Source organism: Crocodylus porosus, unplaced genomic scaffold (genome assembly GCF_001723895.1).
Source record: "Crocodylus porosus isolate Cpor-Errol unplaced genomic scaffold, CroPor_comp1, whole genome shotgun sequence".
NCBI lineage: Eukaryota > Metazoa > Chordata > Crocodylia > Crocodylidae > Crocodylus > Crocodylus porosus.
Window position 1 is genome coordinate 194,959,156 of NW_017728886.1, and position 17,058 is coordinate 194,976,213.

The following is a 17,058-nucleotide window of genomic DNA, read 5'->3' on the forward strand; positions in this document are numbered from 1 at the left end:
GCTGGTTATAAAGGCCAGGCCCTGCCCTCTTCCGGTCATGTGACCGCCTGGTTGCCCCTGGCAACCCGGCACCTGGGCTGCCTGGGTGATTGGCAGCCCTGCCGATCACCCTCTCAATCACGGAGCACCTCTGTGACTCCGTGACAAGGATAACTAAATGAAATGCATATTAAATAGTTTACCCTATAAATTACTAAAAGATCATATTCAAAACTGGAAGCCTACTGAGATGAAACCATTGATTAGTGCAGTATTTTGTTAATAACCTACTGATATGCCAATTTAAAATCACAATTATTAAAACATAAGTAATATATAAAACATTACTATAAATGAAAGCTTCATATATTTATAACATTTTAAAATAACCTTTCAATAAATAATTTATCTACTACAAAGAAAATGTCATGTTTACCTCTGATTGTGAACTGAGTTTGACAGTTACTGACAAATATTTCTATTTATTTTTAATTGGCACTTTATTCCCTATGAATCTTAAAAACAAAATCCCTTCACTTTTTTCCTACCTCTAGCACTACCCCACCGTACTTTAAAAAAATAGTGAGCCAATCACCTGAACCTAAAGACATGATTTAGGTGCCTAACTGTAAAACTGAATTTTAGTGAATGCCACTCCCGGAGTTTGGCACCTACAGGTAGGTGTGGCAATGCTGAGCAACATCACACCTAACCCTTTTCTGGATCACACTCTTAGTTGCTGCAAGGTAGTATACAGCAAACCAACAAGATGCAGCCTAAAAGAAAGTGCAATAAACATGATTTTTACACCTGCACAATACGGTGATGATAGAATTATAACAATACCACTCCAATTTTAACCCTGTTTCATTCAGCGTCACAATTAGGATGATAGAGGAACTTGTACAGTTACAGGACTATAAAAGCAGTTAGCTTGTAATAAGCATATGTACATCCAAGAAGCAGCTCCCCTATATTTTTAAGGCAGGCAAAATGTACACTCACCCACACCCTCATTTTCCAATTACATGAATATCTTGAAAATGCAGGTTTTGGTGGGGGGTTGTTTAAAAGCCTCTAAATATCAGAGCTATAAGTCCAGCATGTCATCACATAAGAAAATATAATTTGCCATTTTAGTTTCTTCTAAAAAGTGTACAGCTATGCTCCTAGTATACAGCTAATCAAATTAGCCACATTGAGGTCTTCAGGATGGATGAGCCAAAGATCAATGCACATAACTTCTTCAAATGGCTCCCCATGTGGAGATGTATGTAGCTCAGAGAAGACTATAATCACAATGTTTTTATAGATGTTACACAATATATTTATTTAAGAAGTTCTGGATTCTGGAAGAAATAGTTCCACCCCTGCCCTTGAATATGAATTAGGTAACAAATACATTTTTTTGCTCCCTTCTCTTTTTATTCTCTATGATAAAATAATTAAATAGGTGACCTTTATATTGGTAAATTTTATAATCTTTTATAGTGTACTATACCAGTACATTTTAAGTCGAATGTGATCAAGATTTTTAATTGTTAGCTTATCAGCATAAGAATTTACAGCTTAGATTTTAAAAGATTCCAAAACTATAAATCAACTATATAAAGCAGAAAACAAAAATAAAGATAAATGTTGCAGTAAAACAAAAATCACTCTAGAAGTATAATACTTGTAATTTAAACTTTGAATGTTCCAGACCCTAGACTACACTTATGCAGCCCCACAGAAAGTTTAAAGTTTGGCAGTACTTGGTGGGAGTGTAGTTAAGTGCAAGAATGCAGAGGTAACTTGAAGAACTATCAGTCTCTGTATTATTACTTTTCATAAACAGTGTTACAAACTGTAGTTACTATAATATATTCAAAAGTTCCATACAATTATTATAGTATCTCAAACATTCTTGGTTCACTGAAAAATCAATATTTTCATTTCAGATTGCAGAAGAATCTAACTTTTGAACATACAAAATATTCTTTTTTTTTTTTTTCAGTAAAAGGAAAATCAATTACTTGTTTGTTTATAAATATTCAAAACTCACTTTACTGTTCCAAGATTTTGTGTCCTCCTGGATCACTATTTTTTGCTTCACCAACTCTTCAAGGTGTTTTTTATCTTTTATAATCTTCTCCTCTGTGTCTTTTAACTTCATACAGTATTCAGTCCAAAGAGATTCAGAGCGTTTTAACTCACTCCTAATGGAAACACAAGTGTAAGATTATCCAGCTAGGTAGAAATGTTCCAAGGTAGTTCGTTACCATAAAGGTATATAAAGCAGATTTAAATCAGTAAAGAATTATTGCGATTCTGTTAGGTAAACTGCTTGAACATTTATATACTAATGGATTTCAGACCATCTAATCCTGGAAAGATTAGCTTGATTCTAGTCAGAATACAATCTCATCTGCTGAGGTACTCAAATATTGCTACTGAAGACCACACAAAATAGACAGATAAGTATTATATCACTTATCTTGAGGTAGCATCTATACCAGATTTTGCACCACAGTGCTAGTCATGGTATAAACAAGATAAATGATAGCTACTGCTCCAAAAAGCATCTTCTAGAATAGAATAGTCTTTCTACATAAATTATTTAACAATGACACCTACGTCACCAAAGTCACCATTTATTTCAAACCAGAAGATAAATCCATCCCATAATAGCACAGGTAAGTTTTTAATAAAAGAAGTGTGATAATATGCCCTTGGGGTATGACAACCACATTGGTCCCTCTGTCCCATCAGCCACAGTACGTCTAATAAATTTCAAGACTACAGGAACAGTAATGAATTAAATCACTGAATTAATTTAGGTAAGTTGTTTCGGTATATCAGCAGTTTGCTCAAACTATTGCTACCAATCCTCCCTGCATCCTGGTTTCCCCCCAGTACCAATATTGGTCAGGATGATGAAGAAAATGTAAGCATTTAGCTCAACTTGAATCTTTCTGAAACCTTGCACAGAAGTTGTAAGATCACAGGATCATAGGACTAGAAGAGAACTCATGAGGTCATCTAGTCAAGATGGTTACTCAGTACAGAATTATCCCTAAACCATCTCAATCAAGTGTCTGTTTACCCTACTCTGGAAAACTCCCAGGGATTAGTAATGCACAACCTCACTAAGTATCCTGCTACAATGTTTAACCACCCCCTCACAGTGAGAAAATTCCTCCTAATCTTCAACCTCAATTTCCACTGCTGCAGTCTGCAGTCACTGCCACAGTCCTGTCCCCTACAACCTTCACATATTAGAAGACTACTAAATCCCAACTCACTCTTCTCTTCCCTAAACAAAATAGTCCTAGTTCTATCAACCTTTTCTCATAAGTAATGTTGGCAACACCTCTAATCATTTTGGTCACTCTGGTAGATTCCAAGTATGAGGCCCAAAAATGGACACAGTACTCCAGATGAGGCCTCACCAGTGACCAATAAAGGGAAGAATTACTTCCCTTTGCAAGTGGCATTCCTGTTAATGCAAGGTATGCCATCAGGTTTTGGGTTTTTTACAACCAGTTCACATTATTAGCTCATATTCAGCTTCTAAAAATACTGCAACCCCCAGTACTACAGTCTAGCCAATCACTCCCTAGTCTGTACTTATTTATGCAATTATTCCGCCCTAACTGCAGGACTTTGTACTTGTGTGCTTGTTGAATTATGTCTGACTGATTTGGGGCCATTACTCCAGGTTATACAGGTCATTCTGGGTCCCAGCCCAAACCCTCCAAAGTATCTGCAACTCCAGCTAATTTGCTATCACCTGCAAATTTGCTAAGCACATGCTCAATCTGATCATTCAAATTATTAATGAAGATGTTAAAGAATACCAGACCCAAGATGAGACTCCCTGGGGAACCACACTTGATACATTCTTCTAACTGGTCACTGAACCATTGATGACTACTTGTTGAGTACAATGACACAACAACTTGTATATCTATCTTACAGTACTTTCATTTAGTCTGTATTTCCTTAGATTATTAATGAGAATGTCATAGGAAACTGTCAAAAGCCTTTAAATCAAGGTATATCAAATGTACAGCTCTTCTCCTATCCACAGAACCAGTTACGTTATCATAGCTGGAACTCACGTTGGTCAGGCATGACTTGTTCTTGGCAAATCCATGATGGCTAGCAGAATTGCCAACTCTCATGATTTTTGGTGTTGTTCTTAAAGTCTAAACTTCAGGAATGTGAAAAACTTAGCTCTTTCATACACACATGTCAATTGCCCATCAAGAATGACGGGGGAGGGGCAGTGACGGAGTGGTACCACCCAATGCCCCATGCTGCTGTTGCTCTGCCTCTGGCCCTGTGGCTCCACTCCCCCGCACCAGTCATTCCTGATGGGCAACTGGCTAGTCTTTAATATATGCTGAGCATGTTCAATGGTATGGAATTTTGCTGTTCTCCATGCCCTGCCCCCTGCCCCCTGTTCCCCTCTGCCTCCAAGGAGCAGGGTCATGGAGCGGAGCAAGGCCAGCATTGCTGGCCTCACCACCCCATTCCGGATATGTTGGGGGACAGTGCTGCCATGACAGAAGCTACTGAAGGGCTGGCAGGGGGCAGGCCAATGCCGTTCCGGCCCCTCAGTCCCCACTGTCATGGTGGCACTTCTGTCAGCACAGAGCACTCTGATTGGCTGTTTCAGTAAGCATTGTCATCGGCTGCCGAGACAACAAATCATTACGGACAGACAGAGTAAAGCTTTTATAATATGGGAGGGAAGTGTGTGTGTGTGTGTGTGTGTGTGTGTGTGTGTGTGTGTGTGTGTTTATAATAAAGAGTTAAGTTTTTCATATTCCTGAAGCATAACTTTAAGAACAATACCAAAAATCATGAGTGTTGGCAATACTGTCTCCCCAATCATCTTGTTCTCCCCCAAGTGTTTTAAAATAGATTCCTCAGAATCACAAAGAAGAAGCGCTGTAAGGGAACCTGAGAGGTCATCTAGTCCAAACCCCTGCCTGAGGCAAAATCATCCATATCCAAACCATCTGTCCCAGGCGGACACAAGCAGAGGCCCCAGGTCACTGTTACCTCTCAACTCTATGTTCTTGGGAAACCCTGACACAGGACACAGACTGCCTGACTCACAAGGAATCCCCCCCCCAAACAGACACTGATTAAGATGCAGTGGGAGATGCACCTAAAACCCTCCAGGTAAGGGTAACAAGAGTGAAACAACTGCCCTAGGTCTCATTTGCATCTGAGATAGAACCAGATGACCATTCATTTACATGAGAGATGGAGAACAGAGAGCCCGAAGCAGAGACCACAGTGAATTCTGGGATCAGAGAACCAGGGGATCACTGAATGATGGGGAATCTGTATTCCAAATGCTAACCAACCCACATTTACATGCACCCAGCTCAGCATTTATCAGACCAGTTCTAATCTGGATTTATAAAGAATTCCCCCCCCCCACACACACACACACCTCTAAGCAGAAGTAAAGTTTAATAGACATCTCGGGCTGTACATTACCCAGTCCCACTATGGGAGGCCTATTTAAACTCAATTGGCTAAAACTCGGTTGCCGGGTTAGGGAATGCTGAGGCAAAGAGACTGAGTCAGAGGAAGTATGGGCAACATTTGAACAATGGTAAAGGGTTCATCACAGCGTCCAGCCTGTTGGAGCCCTGACCACAAGTGCTATCATACTTTTCCCAGGATGACTGGTGGAAGTCCTCCCCTCCCAAAGGTTGTGAACACTCCAATAATTGCCTTAAGTCTGTTAAAAGACTATAGTAAGATCTGGAAGAGTCATGCTAAGCTGAGGCTTGTTCACAACAAGTAAAAATCCAAAACCCTGATGCTGCAAGCTATCTATTGTTTCTGAAGAAACCAGGAGATATCCCATCAGTATATCAGCTATCCATAGGAATTTCAAGTTGGCTCATAAGTATCTGGTTACTCCCTAACCTTATGTGTTTCCTGAGTATCAGTCAGTTTCCTGAGATGTTCCAACCAGATAACCCCTTGTCAATAGAAAAGACAATTTGATTTACGCTACTGACAATGCTTGAAAGAAGCTGAACTGAGGATATAAAAATCTGTAAAAGCAGCAGCAGTGTGTGTGCTTTGAGAGAAGTCTCTCTCACACCACCTGCTATCATCTCCCTTCAAGGATCATGCTGAGAACTTTACCTGTCAGCTTTGCAACACGAGTCCCTTGGACTGGTGAGATCCCAGCACTCTCTCTCTTTTCTCCTTTCTCTCTCTAAGCATAGATTTCTGAACCTGAACTGTATGAGTTATGCTTGAGCTAAGTTTTCCCCAAATACTTTGTGAAACCAGGGTAATACTGTAAGTGTTTGTTTTCCTTTGCATGTCTATTATTACTAGTGCCATTATGTATTTCATATGCTTAGCAATAAATAACTTTTATAGTCAAACTGATGGTAACTGGGTATATTTTTCCTTCTCTATTTCTCCTTCCCAACTTGCTGTGCTGCAATGCTTCTTTTACCTAAGCTAAAGATCCCTGTGAAGCCCCAAAATACTGTGGGGTCTGCTCATCAAAAGGCTAAAGATTGGGATGGGCTGAGTTTGAAACACATATGGGGATCAGCTTGTACAGGCTGATTGACCCAGTTTGGCTCAGACATGCCCTAATGAGCTGAATGCTGGCCCATGAGGGTGTCAGCTGGACACTCAGCTGGATTCAGATGTATTCTGTTTAACTGTGTGCTCCTGTCTGACTGCAGTTTATTGTTGCTCTGATGAACTGATTCTTGGCATATGAGGGTGTCAGCCTGTCCGTGCTGATCAACCTGGCCAGGTCAGGTGTGTCACGTTAATCTGTGTGTTTGTGTGTGTATGCCTGATTTGGTGACTGGAGGAACCCAGCCCCATTGAAACTGAGTCCTGCAAGATAGCTCCATTGGGGGTGAGGACTTACAGAAGGGAGATATACAGCTCCGTATAGAAACAGAAGTAACACAAGCAACACATTGATAGAATTACTAAGACCCTAGAAACGTATCCCTAATAAATGAGCACACCCCAAAATAATGGGCAAATCTAGTAACGGCACCCTCCCGTGGCAGGACCCGAGACAGGACTGACCCACTTGAAGAAAGAAATGAAAAGCCCTGAAAATGGGGTGTACTTACTGTTTTCAGAAAGAACAGAGCCACACCGGGACTAACCACCTGCATGGTTTGTCAGCCACTTTTATTGATGGCTGGGAGTGGCGCCAGCCAATGACGTCATCAAAAAAAAAAAAAATCGCTGCCCGGCTAATTTAAAAGCTGGCAGCGAAGGAATGGAAAAGGGAGCACTGAAACAAAGCATGCCAATACCTATAAAAGAACACTTTGAAAATGCCAAGTTGGGTGAGTGTCTTTCTCTACTGCTGTTTCATTGGAGCATAGATGCATCTGTTCACCCCGCTCCAGCTGTTATCTTTAAATCTGCTATCTTCAAATCATCATCATCTACTCAATAAACCCGGGTTGGCCACCCTGGGCTGATATTGAGCAACTGTTGCTGGTAACTATATGTGGTGTATGTGTGGATGAAATGGTTGTTTTGTGTATGCCTCTGTGTAATGATGTATATGATGATTTGTGTGTGTTTGTATGAACGGTGTGCCTGAACCTCTATGTCTAACTCATGTAATCAATCAATGTAGCACCTTGCCTCATCCCTCTTTATAAAGTCTTGCTTGTGATTCAACCAATTGGCAATTTGTGTAACACCCTCTCCATTAAAAAACTAATCTCTCCGGCTCGGCTGGGCAGCCAGGCCAAGGACAACAGCATCAAGGAATCCTGAGGACCACAGATGCTGGACCTGTGAGTGGGGTGGGATGAAGCCCCGACCCCCAACTATTCCTTTCTTTTGTCCTTTTTTTTTTTTTTGTGCTTTTGTTTTAGAGGGCCCACAAGAGCCCAGAGCAGAGAGGGAGGCTTCAGATGCCCCCTTGGGTCAAGGGGAAAAAGGCAAGGCAACTCAGCATACCACTATGCCTCGAGAGAAGAGTAAAGGGACAACAAGAGACAAGCAGGGAAAGAGAGCACAGGCAACAGCATCGAGGGACAGGCCAACAACCCATCATCCGGCCATCCTGAGGGCTGGCGCATAACTGGGGTGTAGGGAACGTGGAACCCCAAGAATGCCCGCTAAGGGCAGCACCTGGTCTGTGAAAAGGAGCCCCACCACTGAAGAAAAGAAGATCAAGTCATGGCAGGCAAGTGTTGGGGCCTCCCTCAGGGGCGAATGCAACCCAACACCTAGGCCTCAAGGACACACCCTGCAGCCGGCACTGGGTGCATGCTCTAAAGCCGCTAGACAGTGCCTATACGAGGCCAGATGGGTGCACCATCCTATACCAATTACTTGTCTAACCGTTTAGCAAAACTACACAGTCCACCCTGACACAAAACCCAAGACATAACACCCTAACCTGCCACAGGTAAAGCATGGGAACCATGGCAGTCAACATCCTGCTGCTGCAAGGCTGTTAATATATATCATGAAATCCCAGGGAGAAGGCCATGCTGCCTGCTAGACAAAGGCAAAAGCCCTCATAGTTTGTACAAATCTAACTGATCATGAGGTAAAATTCCTTCCTGAGCCCCAATATGGTGATCAACAAGGATCCTGGTTTTCTCTGTGTAAAAATTGCAAGTTCTCTGATTAAAAACCCCAAAATCCATTATTTCCCCCATAGCCCCCTGGGCCTGCTGGTGCCCCTCACTCCCCAACCACAGCTCCCTCAACACTGCTTCTGCCCCTCACCTCCACCCACAGCCCCCGGGCCCTGCTAGTGTCCCTCACTCCCCCATCCCTGTCAGTGCTCCTCACCCTCATCAAGAGTCAACCCATATCCGTCACTGCCCCTCACCTCCACCCACAGCCCCCGGGCCCTGCTAGTGTCCCTCACTCTCCATCCACAGCTTCCTCCCCCCCAGCCCTGCCAGAGGGGGCCCCCAGATGCCAGGGCTACAGGGTCAGGGATTGAGGTCCACAGCCCCCTGCCCCCGCAGCAGTGCCTGAGTCCCACCTGCTGCTCATGGGAGGTGGCAGCTGTTGTGGAGAAGTGGAGCCCAGAGCCCAGCTTCCCCTTCCCTGCATGTAGCATGGCTGGAGCAGAGCTGAGTGTGGGCTGCCTGCTGCAGGTTCGGGGCTCGCCACCCTGTTGCCCTCCCGGCAGGGCCTCTATGGCCCAGCAGGCAAGACCTCATGCAGCAGGCCTGAGCAGGGTAGGGGAGCTTTGTGCCGCCACTGAGAGCCAAGTGCTGCCATAGCAAGGCACCCCCTGCCCACCCAGCAGCAGCAGGGGTAGCAGTGCAGGGCTGTGCCTCCCACTGCTGCCCAGCAGGTGCCTCACCATGGCAGTGCTTGGCTTGTGGTGACAGCACCAAGCTTCCCTGTCATGCCAGGGACTACCCACTGGGTTCCAGGCTGCCTGGCAGCCTTCTGCATACAACTGCACATGGCACCCCCTGCTGCCCACCCTCCTGCCACTTCCCAGCCCCTTGCAGGCTGCAACTCTTCCAGCCTGAAAGGAGAAAGCCACAGTTTCCCATGTTTTTCTCCTTTAAAGGAGAAAATGTGTTTTTCTCCTTAAAATGTGAAAATCCAGCTTTTCTCCTTAAAATGCAAAAGTCCAGGTTTTACTGCGTTTTTCCATGGTGAACGGAAAACCCAGATCCCTGGTGGTCAGTCTGACCCTGAGTGGAAGGGCAAGACCCTCTAGCCAGGAACCCTGCAGCTTGAAGTCCCAGCAGAAGCAGAAGCACGAGCACACCTGTCAAAATACCCAGGCTTGGCTACAGCCAACACCCAATGTCTCTGAGGAAGGCTTTAAAAAAAAAAACTTTTATACACAAAACAGCAGGAAAGGGGCGTAGAAATTCACTCCCAGACCCATGCAGCAACCAGCAAAGCTCAGAAGCATGGGAAATAGCCACAGAAGAATATAGGCATAGGCATAGGTGGTGCACAGGGTGGGCACAGGGGGCATGTACCCTGCCCTGAGATTGGCCACCACCGGCTTTTGTGGGTGGTCACTGCCCCTCCCCCTCGCTCCTGATGTGGCCAGCGGCGGCTGCAGGCAGTTGCTGCCGACCCCCACTCTGCTGCTGACACCGCTGGCAGCAGCTGAGGGTGGTCCTCCACAACTTTCCCATGCACTCTGTTCTGCTACTTCACTGTTCTAACAGCAAAGTAGGCTTTTCTGATATCCAAACTACTTCTTTGCTGCAACTTCAAGCCATTGGCTCATGCCCAACTCTCTGCCTCAAGATAAAAGAAATGTTTTCCCTCTTCTTTAGGGCAGTCCTTCAAGTGTTTAAACACTGCTATCATGTCCCCTCTTAAGTGCCCTTTCCTCAAACTGAACATGTCTAGCTTCTTTAGCCTCTCCTCATATGACTTTCCTGCCAAGCCCTTGATCATTTGTCACCTGCCTCTGGACCCTCTTTGACTTATTTCATAATTCATAAATTCATTCATAGATTGTTAGGGCTGGAAGGGGCCTCACAGATCATCAGGTCCAGCCCCACCGCTCCAGGCAAGAGAGCTTCTCAAGCCCTTTTTCAACTTTGCTAAGCCTTTCAAAATGTGCTGCTCAAAACTACACAGTATACTCTATCTGAGGTCTAACCAGTGCAGAGAAGGCACTATTATTACCCATGTCTTACACCTAATGGCTCTATTGATGCAACCCAGAACTGTATTCACCCCTTATGCTGCTGAATCACACTGCATTCATGATAAGTCTGTGATCTACCAAGGTTCCCAGATCCTTCTCTGTAGTACTGCCATCCAGCCAGGTGTCATTGATTTTCTATTTTTTATTATACTTCCTGAGGTGTAGCTCCTTGCATTTGTCAGCATTGAATTTCATCCTGTTAGTTTCAGCCCAACTTTCTAGTCTGTCAAGATCCTTCTGAGTTGCATGCCCATCCTCCGGTGTGTTTGCAATCCTTCCCAGTTTCAGGTGGTCTACAAACTTGCTCAAGAAACTCTCCATTCCAGTGTCCAAATCGTTAATAATAAACACACTGAACAGCAGTTGGACCAGGACAGACCCCTGCAAGACTCCATTCAAAGCCTCCTGCCATCCTGACATGGGTCCATTTATAATTACCCTTTGCTTGAGGCTATTGAGCCACTTGTCTAACCAACCTTACAGTAGTTTTGTCCAGCACACGTTCCTCCAGTTTGTTTACAAGAAGGTAATGCAGGACCATGTTAAACATCTTGCTGAAATCCATATACACTACATTAGGAGTGCTCCTGTGTGAATCCCCCACAGGTCAGGGAAAACTGGCAGCTGGAGAGCAGTGGAACTTCCACATGGGAAGGTCTAGGCCTGCCTAGGCCATTATCACACAGTAGGATCAGGGTTGGGGCACCCACTGTGCATCTGGATCAGACCAGGCTTCTCCCCTTCCTGTGTGTCTGCTCCCCATGTGTCCACATTGGGGACATTCCACCCTGTCCTGCCCTGTGTATTTGGATCAGATCCAGGTTCCCCACCCCCCTGGATCAAGGCTTCACCTTCCCTCCCCCAACCTCCAGTGTGTCAGGATCAGGGCCAAGCTGCTCCCCCATCCCACAAGCATCCAGATTGGGGCTGCTCTGTCCTACCACTCACCATATGTCTGTACAGGGATTACTTCATCCCATTTCACCTGGTGATTAGATCAGGGTCTGGTTGCCTACCTGCCTCACCCTCCATGGCTGGATGGGGCCCTGCTGTGCCAGAAAGATCTGGCTTGCAGCCAGGCTGGCACTGCCCATCTGGCCCATGAGGTAAAAAAGTTTGACATTCCTGCACTAAATCCACAGCATTCCCTTCATCCAGCCACATAGTTACTTTGTCGAAGAAAGAGATCAAATTTGTCTGACACCGTTTGTTCCCAGTAAATTCATGCTGGCTGCTCGTGATCAGCTTTTCCTCCTGAAGATGTTTGCAAATGAACTTTCTTAGGACATGCACCAGTATCCAAGTAAGTCTCTTCACCTTTTTTAAAGGTGGGGTACTATGTCGGCTGTTTTGTAGTCCTCTGGTACCTCATTCATAGAATCATAGAAAGTTAGGTTTGGAAGGACCTCAGGAGGTCATCTAGACAAACCCCCTGCTCAAAGCAGGACCAGCCCCAAGTAGATCATCCCAGCCAGAGCTTTGTCTAGCTGGGTTTTGAAAGCCCCCAAGGATGGAGCTTCCACCATCTCTCTGGGTAATTTGGTCCAGTGTTTTACTAACCTCCTAGTGAGAAAATTCTTCCTAATATCTGACCTAAACTTCCCTTGCTGCAACTTGAGACCATTGCTCGTGGTTCTGTCATCTGCCACTACTGAAAGTAACCTAAATCTATCCTCTTCCAAACACCTCTTCAGGTAGTTGAAAACTGCTAGTAAGCATCCTCTCAGTCTCCTCTTCTCTATATTAAATAAGACCAGTTCCCCATGTCCCCCAGCCCCCTCACCATTTTCGTCATCCTCTGCTGGACTCTAATTTATCTACATCCTTTTTGTAGCGAGGGCCCCCAAAACTGAACACAGTACTCCAGATGTGGCCTCACCAGTGCTGAAAAGAGGGAAATAATCACTTCCCTTTACCTACTGGCAACACACCTACCAATGCAGCCCAGTATGCTGTTAGCCTTCAAGTGCACATTGCTGACTCCTATTCAGTTTATTGTCCACTGTAACCCCCAGGTCCTCTTCTGCAGAGCTGCTGCCCAGCCAGTCTGCCCCCAGCCTGTACCGATGCATGGGACTGTTCTGTCCCAAATGCAGGACTTTGCACTTGTCCTTGTTGAACCTCATGATATTCCTTTTGGCCCAGGCCTCCAATCTATCTAGGTCATCTCCCACAACTTCATGAATATCATTGCTAAGGGCTCCAAGATCTCCCCTGCCAGTTCCTACATTAACCTCAGAGAACTCTGGTCCAAAACAAATGGTTTTTGTTGTGCCATTCCAACTCCCTCTGTCCTAACTCAGACTTTTGCTGAGTCTTGCTGTCTACTCTGGGACCTTCTCACCTGGGCTCTCTGTCTCTTCAAGTCCAGCCGGCCACACCTGCAATAAAACTATAGTCTTATATTAGGTGATCGTTGTCCCCAGGTTAACGAGACACTGTCACAGAAAACAAATCAAAGAACAGTCTCTGTGGCCTGTCAGGCCAGGACTGCCATCTGCCCCTGGGGTGAAAAGGGCACATAGATGTCCTACTTAAGGAACTATTTACAGAATTATTTACAGTAAAGCCTGCCCACACTGAGCACCCCAGCCCAGCCATAGAGGAGAGTCTTATGTTCTTTTTTTCCCTCTTCCTTGATACAGAGACCCTGTTGGAGACTACATAATCAATGTTAAGCTTTTGTGTTTCTTCCAATCTTTACATAACCTGATTAATAATTCCTGCCTTCTCTCTTTCCTCAGAACTCTGCCTAATACAATGCTTACTACCCAATTCTTTCAGATTTCAAATATATTCCAAATTGGTTCTTAACTATTAGCTTGTACAACTTTTACTCTCCTTCAGTATACAAAGAAGTTTTTTAGACTTTCTGGATCGGAAGCAAAAGATATTTTTCAGCAAAGTTCAAGAATCTCCACCAAATTTAACTGAACGTATTTCTTCTTCTTTCTTCCCTGCAGAACACTGATTGTATAGGATAATATTTACATTACTACAACTTCCGATTGTTTTGAAAAACACTCTGCGATTTTAGAAGCGTCACTTATCTTTTAGTGGCTACAAGAATTACCAATTACAAACACTGGGAAATGATCAATTCCCTATGACTCGTATCTTGCACAGTTCTTAGGAAGGTTCAATAACATTGAAGGGCTTATCTCATAGCTAGCAACCTCTTATTTCCCTTACCATGTTTGATTCTAGGACATGACCATTCTATGTCGTAGAATTCTCTCAACTGACTATGCTCCCTCTAACATTAACCTGCTCCTTTACTATAAATATGTTAAATTGTATGTGCAATTAGAAGAAAATATAAAAAGGATGTATTAAAATATTCTATCTAAAGACATTTTCAAATGGCTAGCCAGCATAAAAAAGGAAGGAATGTGTATATGTCATGTACAGGTATCACATCACTGCCTATAACCAGTATGTGTTCAGCAGCAACTTGAGGTATAAAAAAAGTTGGAAAGCTTAAGTAATATCACAGGCAGAGCAGATAAAAGAATGTTTTGACTTTTTAGAGCTTCAAACAGAGACTTCCAGTAAGGAGGCAAAAGCATATAAGAAGTACTAAAATTGGGAGAGAGAGAAGTAATTTAAGAAACAGCCTATAACAAAGACTCTTGTCTTCTTTACTCTAGGATTTCTGCTGGAGCTAGTGATGGACTGAGGCCTTATCTTCCAATGTCATCATAGAATATATATATCTGGATGAATTCCACCATTTCAAATTCTTCCCCTTCTCTCCTAAGGCTCTATACCAGTGGTTCACAACCTTTTTAGATGCAAGATACCCCATAGAAAATTACAATTCTTAATTTTCACTCAGATACATTTACAAAATATAATAATAATAATAATAATAATAATAATAATAATAATAATAGAGCAATTCTTCTGTTGCAAAAAAATGAAAACAACCACAACAGGTCAGAATGTTTTTGACACTAAGTTTCCTATTTGAAATCTCTGAGTTTATCTTGTGAATCATACTTGCACACCTAACAGTGCTAATATTACCTGGCATCCCACAGCACCCTTGAAAGGATCACAAGTCACCCTGGTTGAGAATCACTACCCATGAGAACCATATGAAATGACATGAGATTAATGAGGCAATATCAACTCTGAGAGTATTGTGCAGTATTTTTAAATACTTAGCATTGATCACACTCTCAAATATGTATCTGTATTTGTTTTTCGTATCATTAATAGCTTTCTATATTCTTACTACTGTTTATGAGAATAATTTATATGGGAAATATTAAACTTCAATAAGAAAACATTTTACTTATCACCATTTATTATTCCAATGCATCATATGGGTTCAACCCAATATAGTTACAGGACTGATAGGAAATATAGCACAGAATGCAAACTTCCACTTAAAGCATACTTTATGCAAATATTCATCAAAACCATTTTTTTAGCGTTACAGGTCTTGTTTGTATAGCATTGTCAGCCATAATGAGTAAAAGCACAATAATCAGGGATGGAAGAATGAGCAAGTGGATGAACTTCATTCAGGTTTCACTATTGAATTCTTCACTCTTCACAAACATTAGTGAACATAAAGAAAACAGTAACAACTGCAGGAATACATTTCAGGATTGTGTCATTTTGCTTCAGTGTACTACTACTCTTTTTGAATATATCGAAGGCATGTTTCATTCTGTTCCTGGTCAGATGGTAACTGAAAGCCCAGGCTCTGAACAACCAAGGTATGACCTCAATTATTGCTGTAGCAAAGGATGTCAGGTCTATCAGAAGCACAGATAACATAAAACACACCACTAATGTTACTTATGAGATATAGAGGGGAAAAAAGACCTGTACTCTGTTAGTTGCTGTAAATGATGACAATCTTAAACTAGTTTATACTGCTGAAATAGCCTCCAAGGATGCTGATGAAATAGGCTTTGTGATCCACAGATACATGTACAACAACGGTTATAAGATCTGAACTTCAATATTTTATAGCTAGATAAAGGGAACAGTAACGCAGAAGTAAATTCCATCCAGTATAACTGAAGAATTTCCAGCATGAGTTACATATCTACATAATTTCGAAATATTCATATCACTGATTGGCAGGACTCCCTTTACAGGCAGAAACAATTCCAATACATCATCTCCCATTATGGATTTCTTAGATCACAGAATGTTCCCAAGGATCATTCAAATCATTTGGCTCTAATAAATATCTTTTGTCCACAAGACTAGTAATTTGCATACACTTTGTCCCATAAAACAAACTCAAGTTTCACCACAGAAAGCTAGTGTGGTACTGGGTAGCCAACAGGTTTTCCAGCTAATTCTGGCAATTTAGTTAGGCAGAACACTTTACTTGTGTGCATAGAAAGGCTCCAAGTCAGTCTTCCTCCTGTTCTGCTGAACAAATGTACAAAGGCACTACCTACTACTTCCCTTTTTGTGTAGGATTTCAGGAGTGCTGTCCTAAGCAAATAGTTCTGCCTTCAGCCTACAAGACCAGGAAACTCCTAGAGCTGGAACACATAATTTTGAATTATCAAGCAGGCCTCTGTAGAGAACAAAGAAATGTAGAAAAATATATGAAATAATGCATAGCAGAAAAATAGATTTCATGATGAAACCATCTATTGACTCTTACTGCTGAAAAGTGGCAGTGAACAGAATGGGAAATTTTTCTTGAATGCACCCACACAATTATGGTTAAGCAGGCTGATTAATGCATATAGTACATTTATAGTTTCAATTCCAAAACCTCCTACATAAGGCAACACTAGAGGCCTAGAGATGAGGAACCCTTGGTTGAGAGGGAAAATATTGCCTTCAAAGACTGGCTAATGACAGAAAAGGAAAGAATAGGATTAAATGGTTAATATTCATCATGGCAAAAGATCAAGAGTGGAGTGTCTCAAGTTTCAGTATTCTACATTGTTTGATATCCATCAACCAGAAAAGGGTGCAAGAAGTTAACTAACAACATTTGCGTGTAATGGTTATTTGGGTTAGTTAAGACCAGAAAGGACTATTAGAAGCTGCAGAGATACACACATAAATAAGCTAGGTGAATGGGTAAAACAATGACAAATTAAATTGAATATAATAAATCCAAAGTTTCACCCCTTAAATGAAAAATGAAAAGTCACTTGCATACCATACAGGAAATCTCCATTAATTATGTCAACTCAAAAAAAAGGGCTCATTACAGGTAGATCAGTGAATCTACTCTATGTGCTCAAGACAATTAATAGGGTGCATAAAGAACAAGAATGAGACGTATTGAAAAAGATGTTTTGATGTTTATGCATATCCAGCAGTCTGGTATTATTTAAAATACTATGTAAAGTAGCATTTCAAAAAGAATATTATAGAAATGAGAAGAAAAAAAAAAAAAAAAAAAAAAA

The 17,058-nt window shown here is 42.6% G+C and overlaps 1 protein-coding gene across 1 annotated transcript in view; it reads right to left on the reverse strand.

Moving 5' to 3' along the window:
* The window catches only part of CCDC178 (coiled-coil domain containing 178), a 292,890-nt gene that overhangs the window by 250,359 nt on the left and 25,473 nt on the right, over positions 1–17,058 (reverse strand). Inside the window, exon 8 of the mRNA XM_019547626.1 lies at positions 2,024–2,177. Coding sequence (XP_019403171.1) covers positions 2,024–2,177 — 154 coding nt within the window. The remainder of the gene's footprint in view (positions 1–2,023; positions 2,178–17,058) is intronic.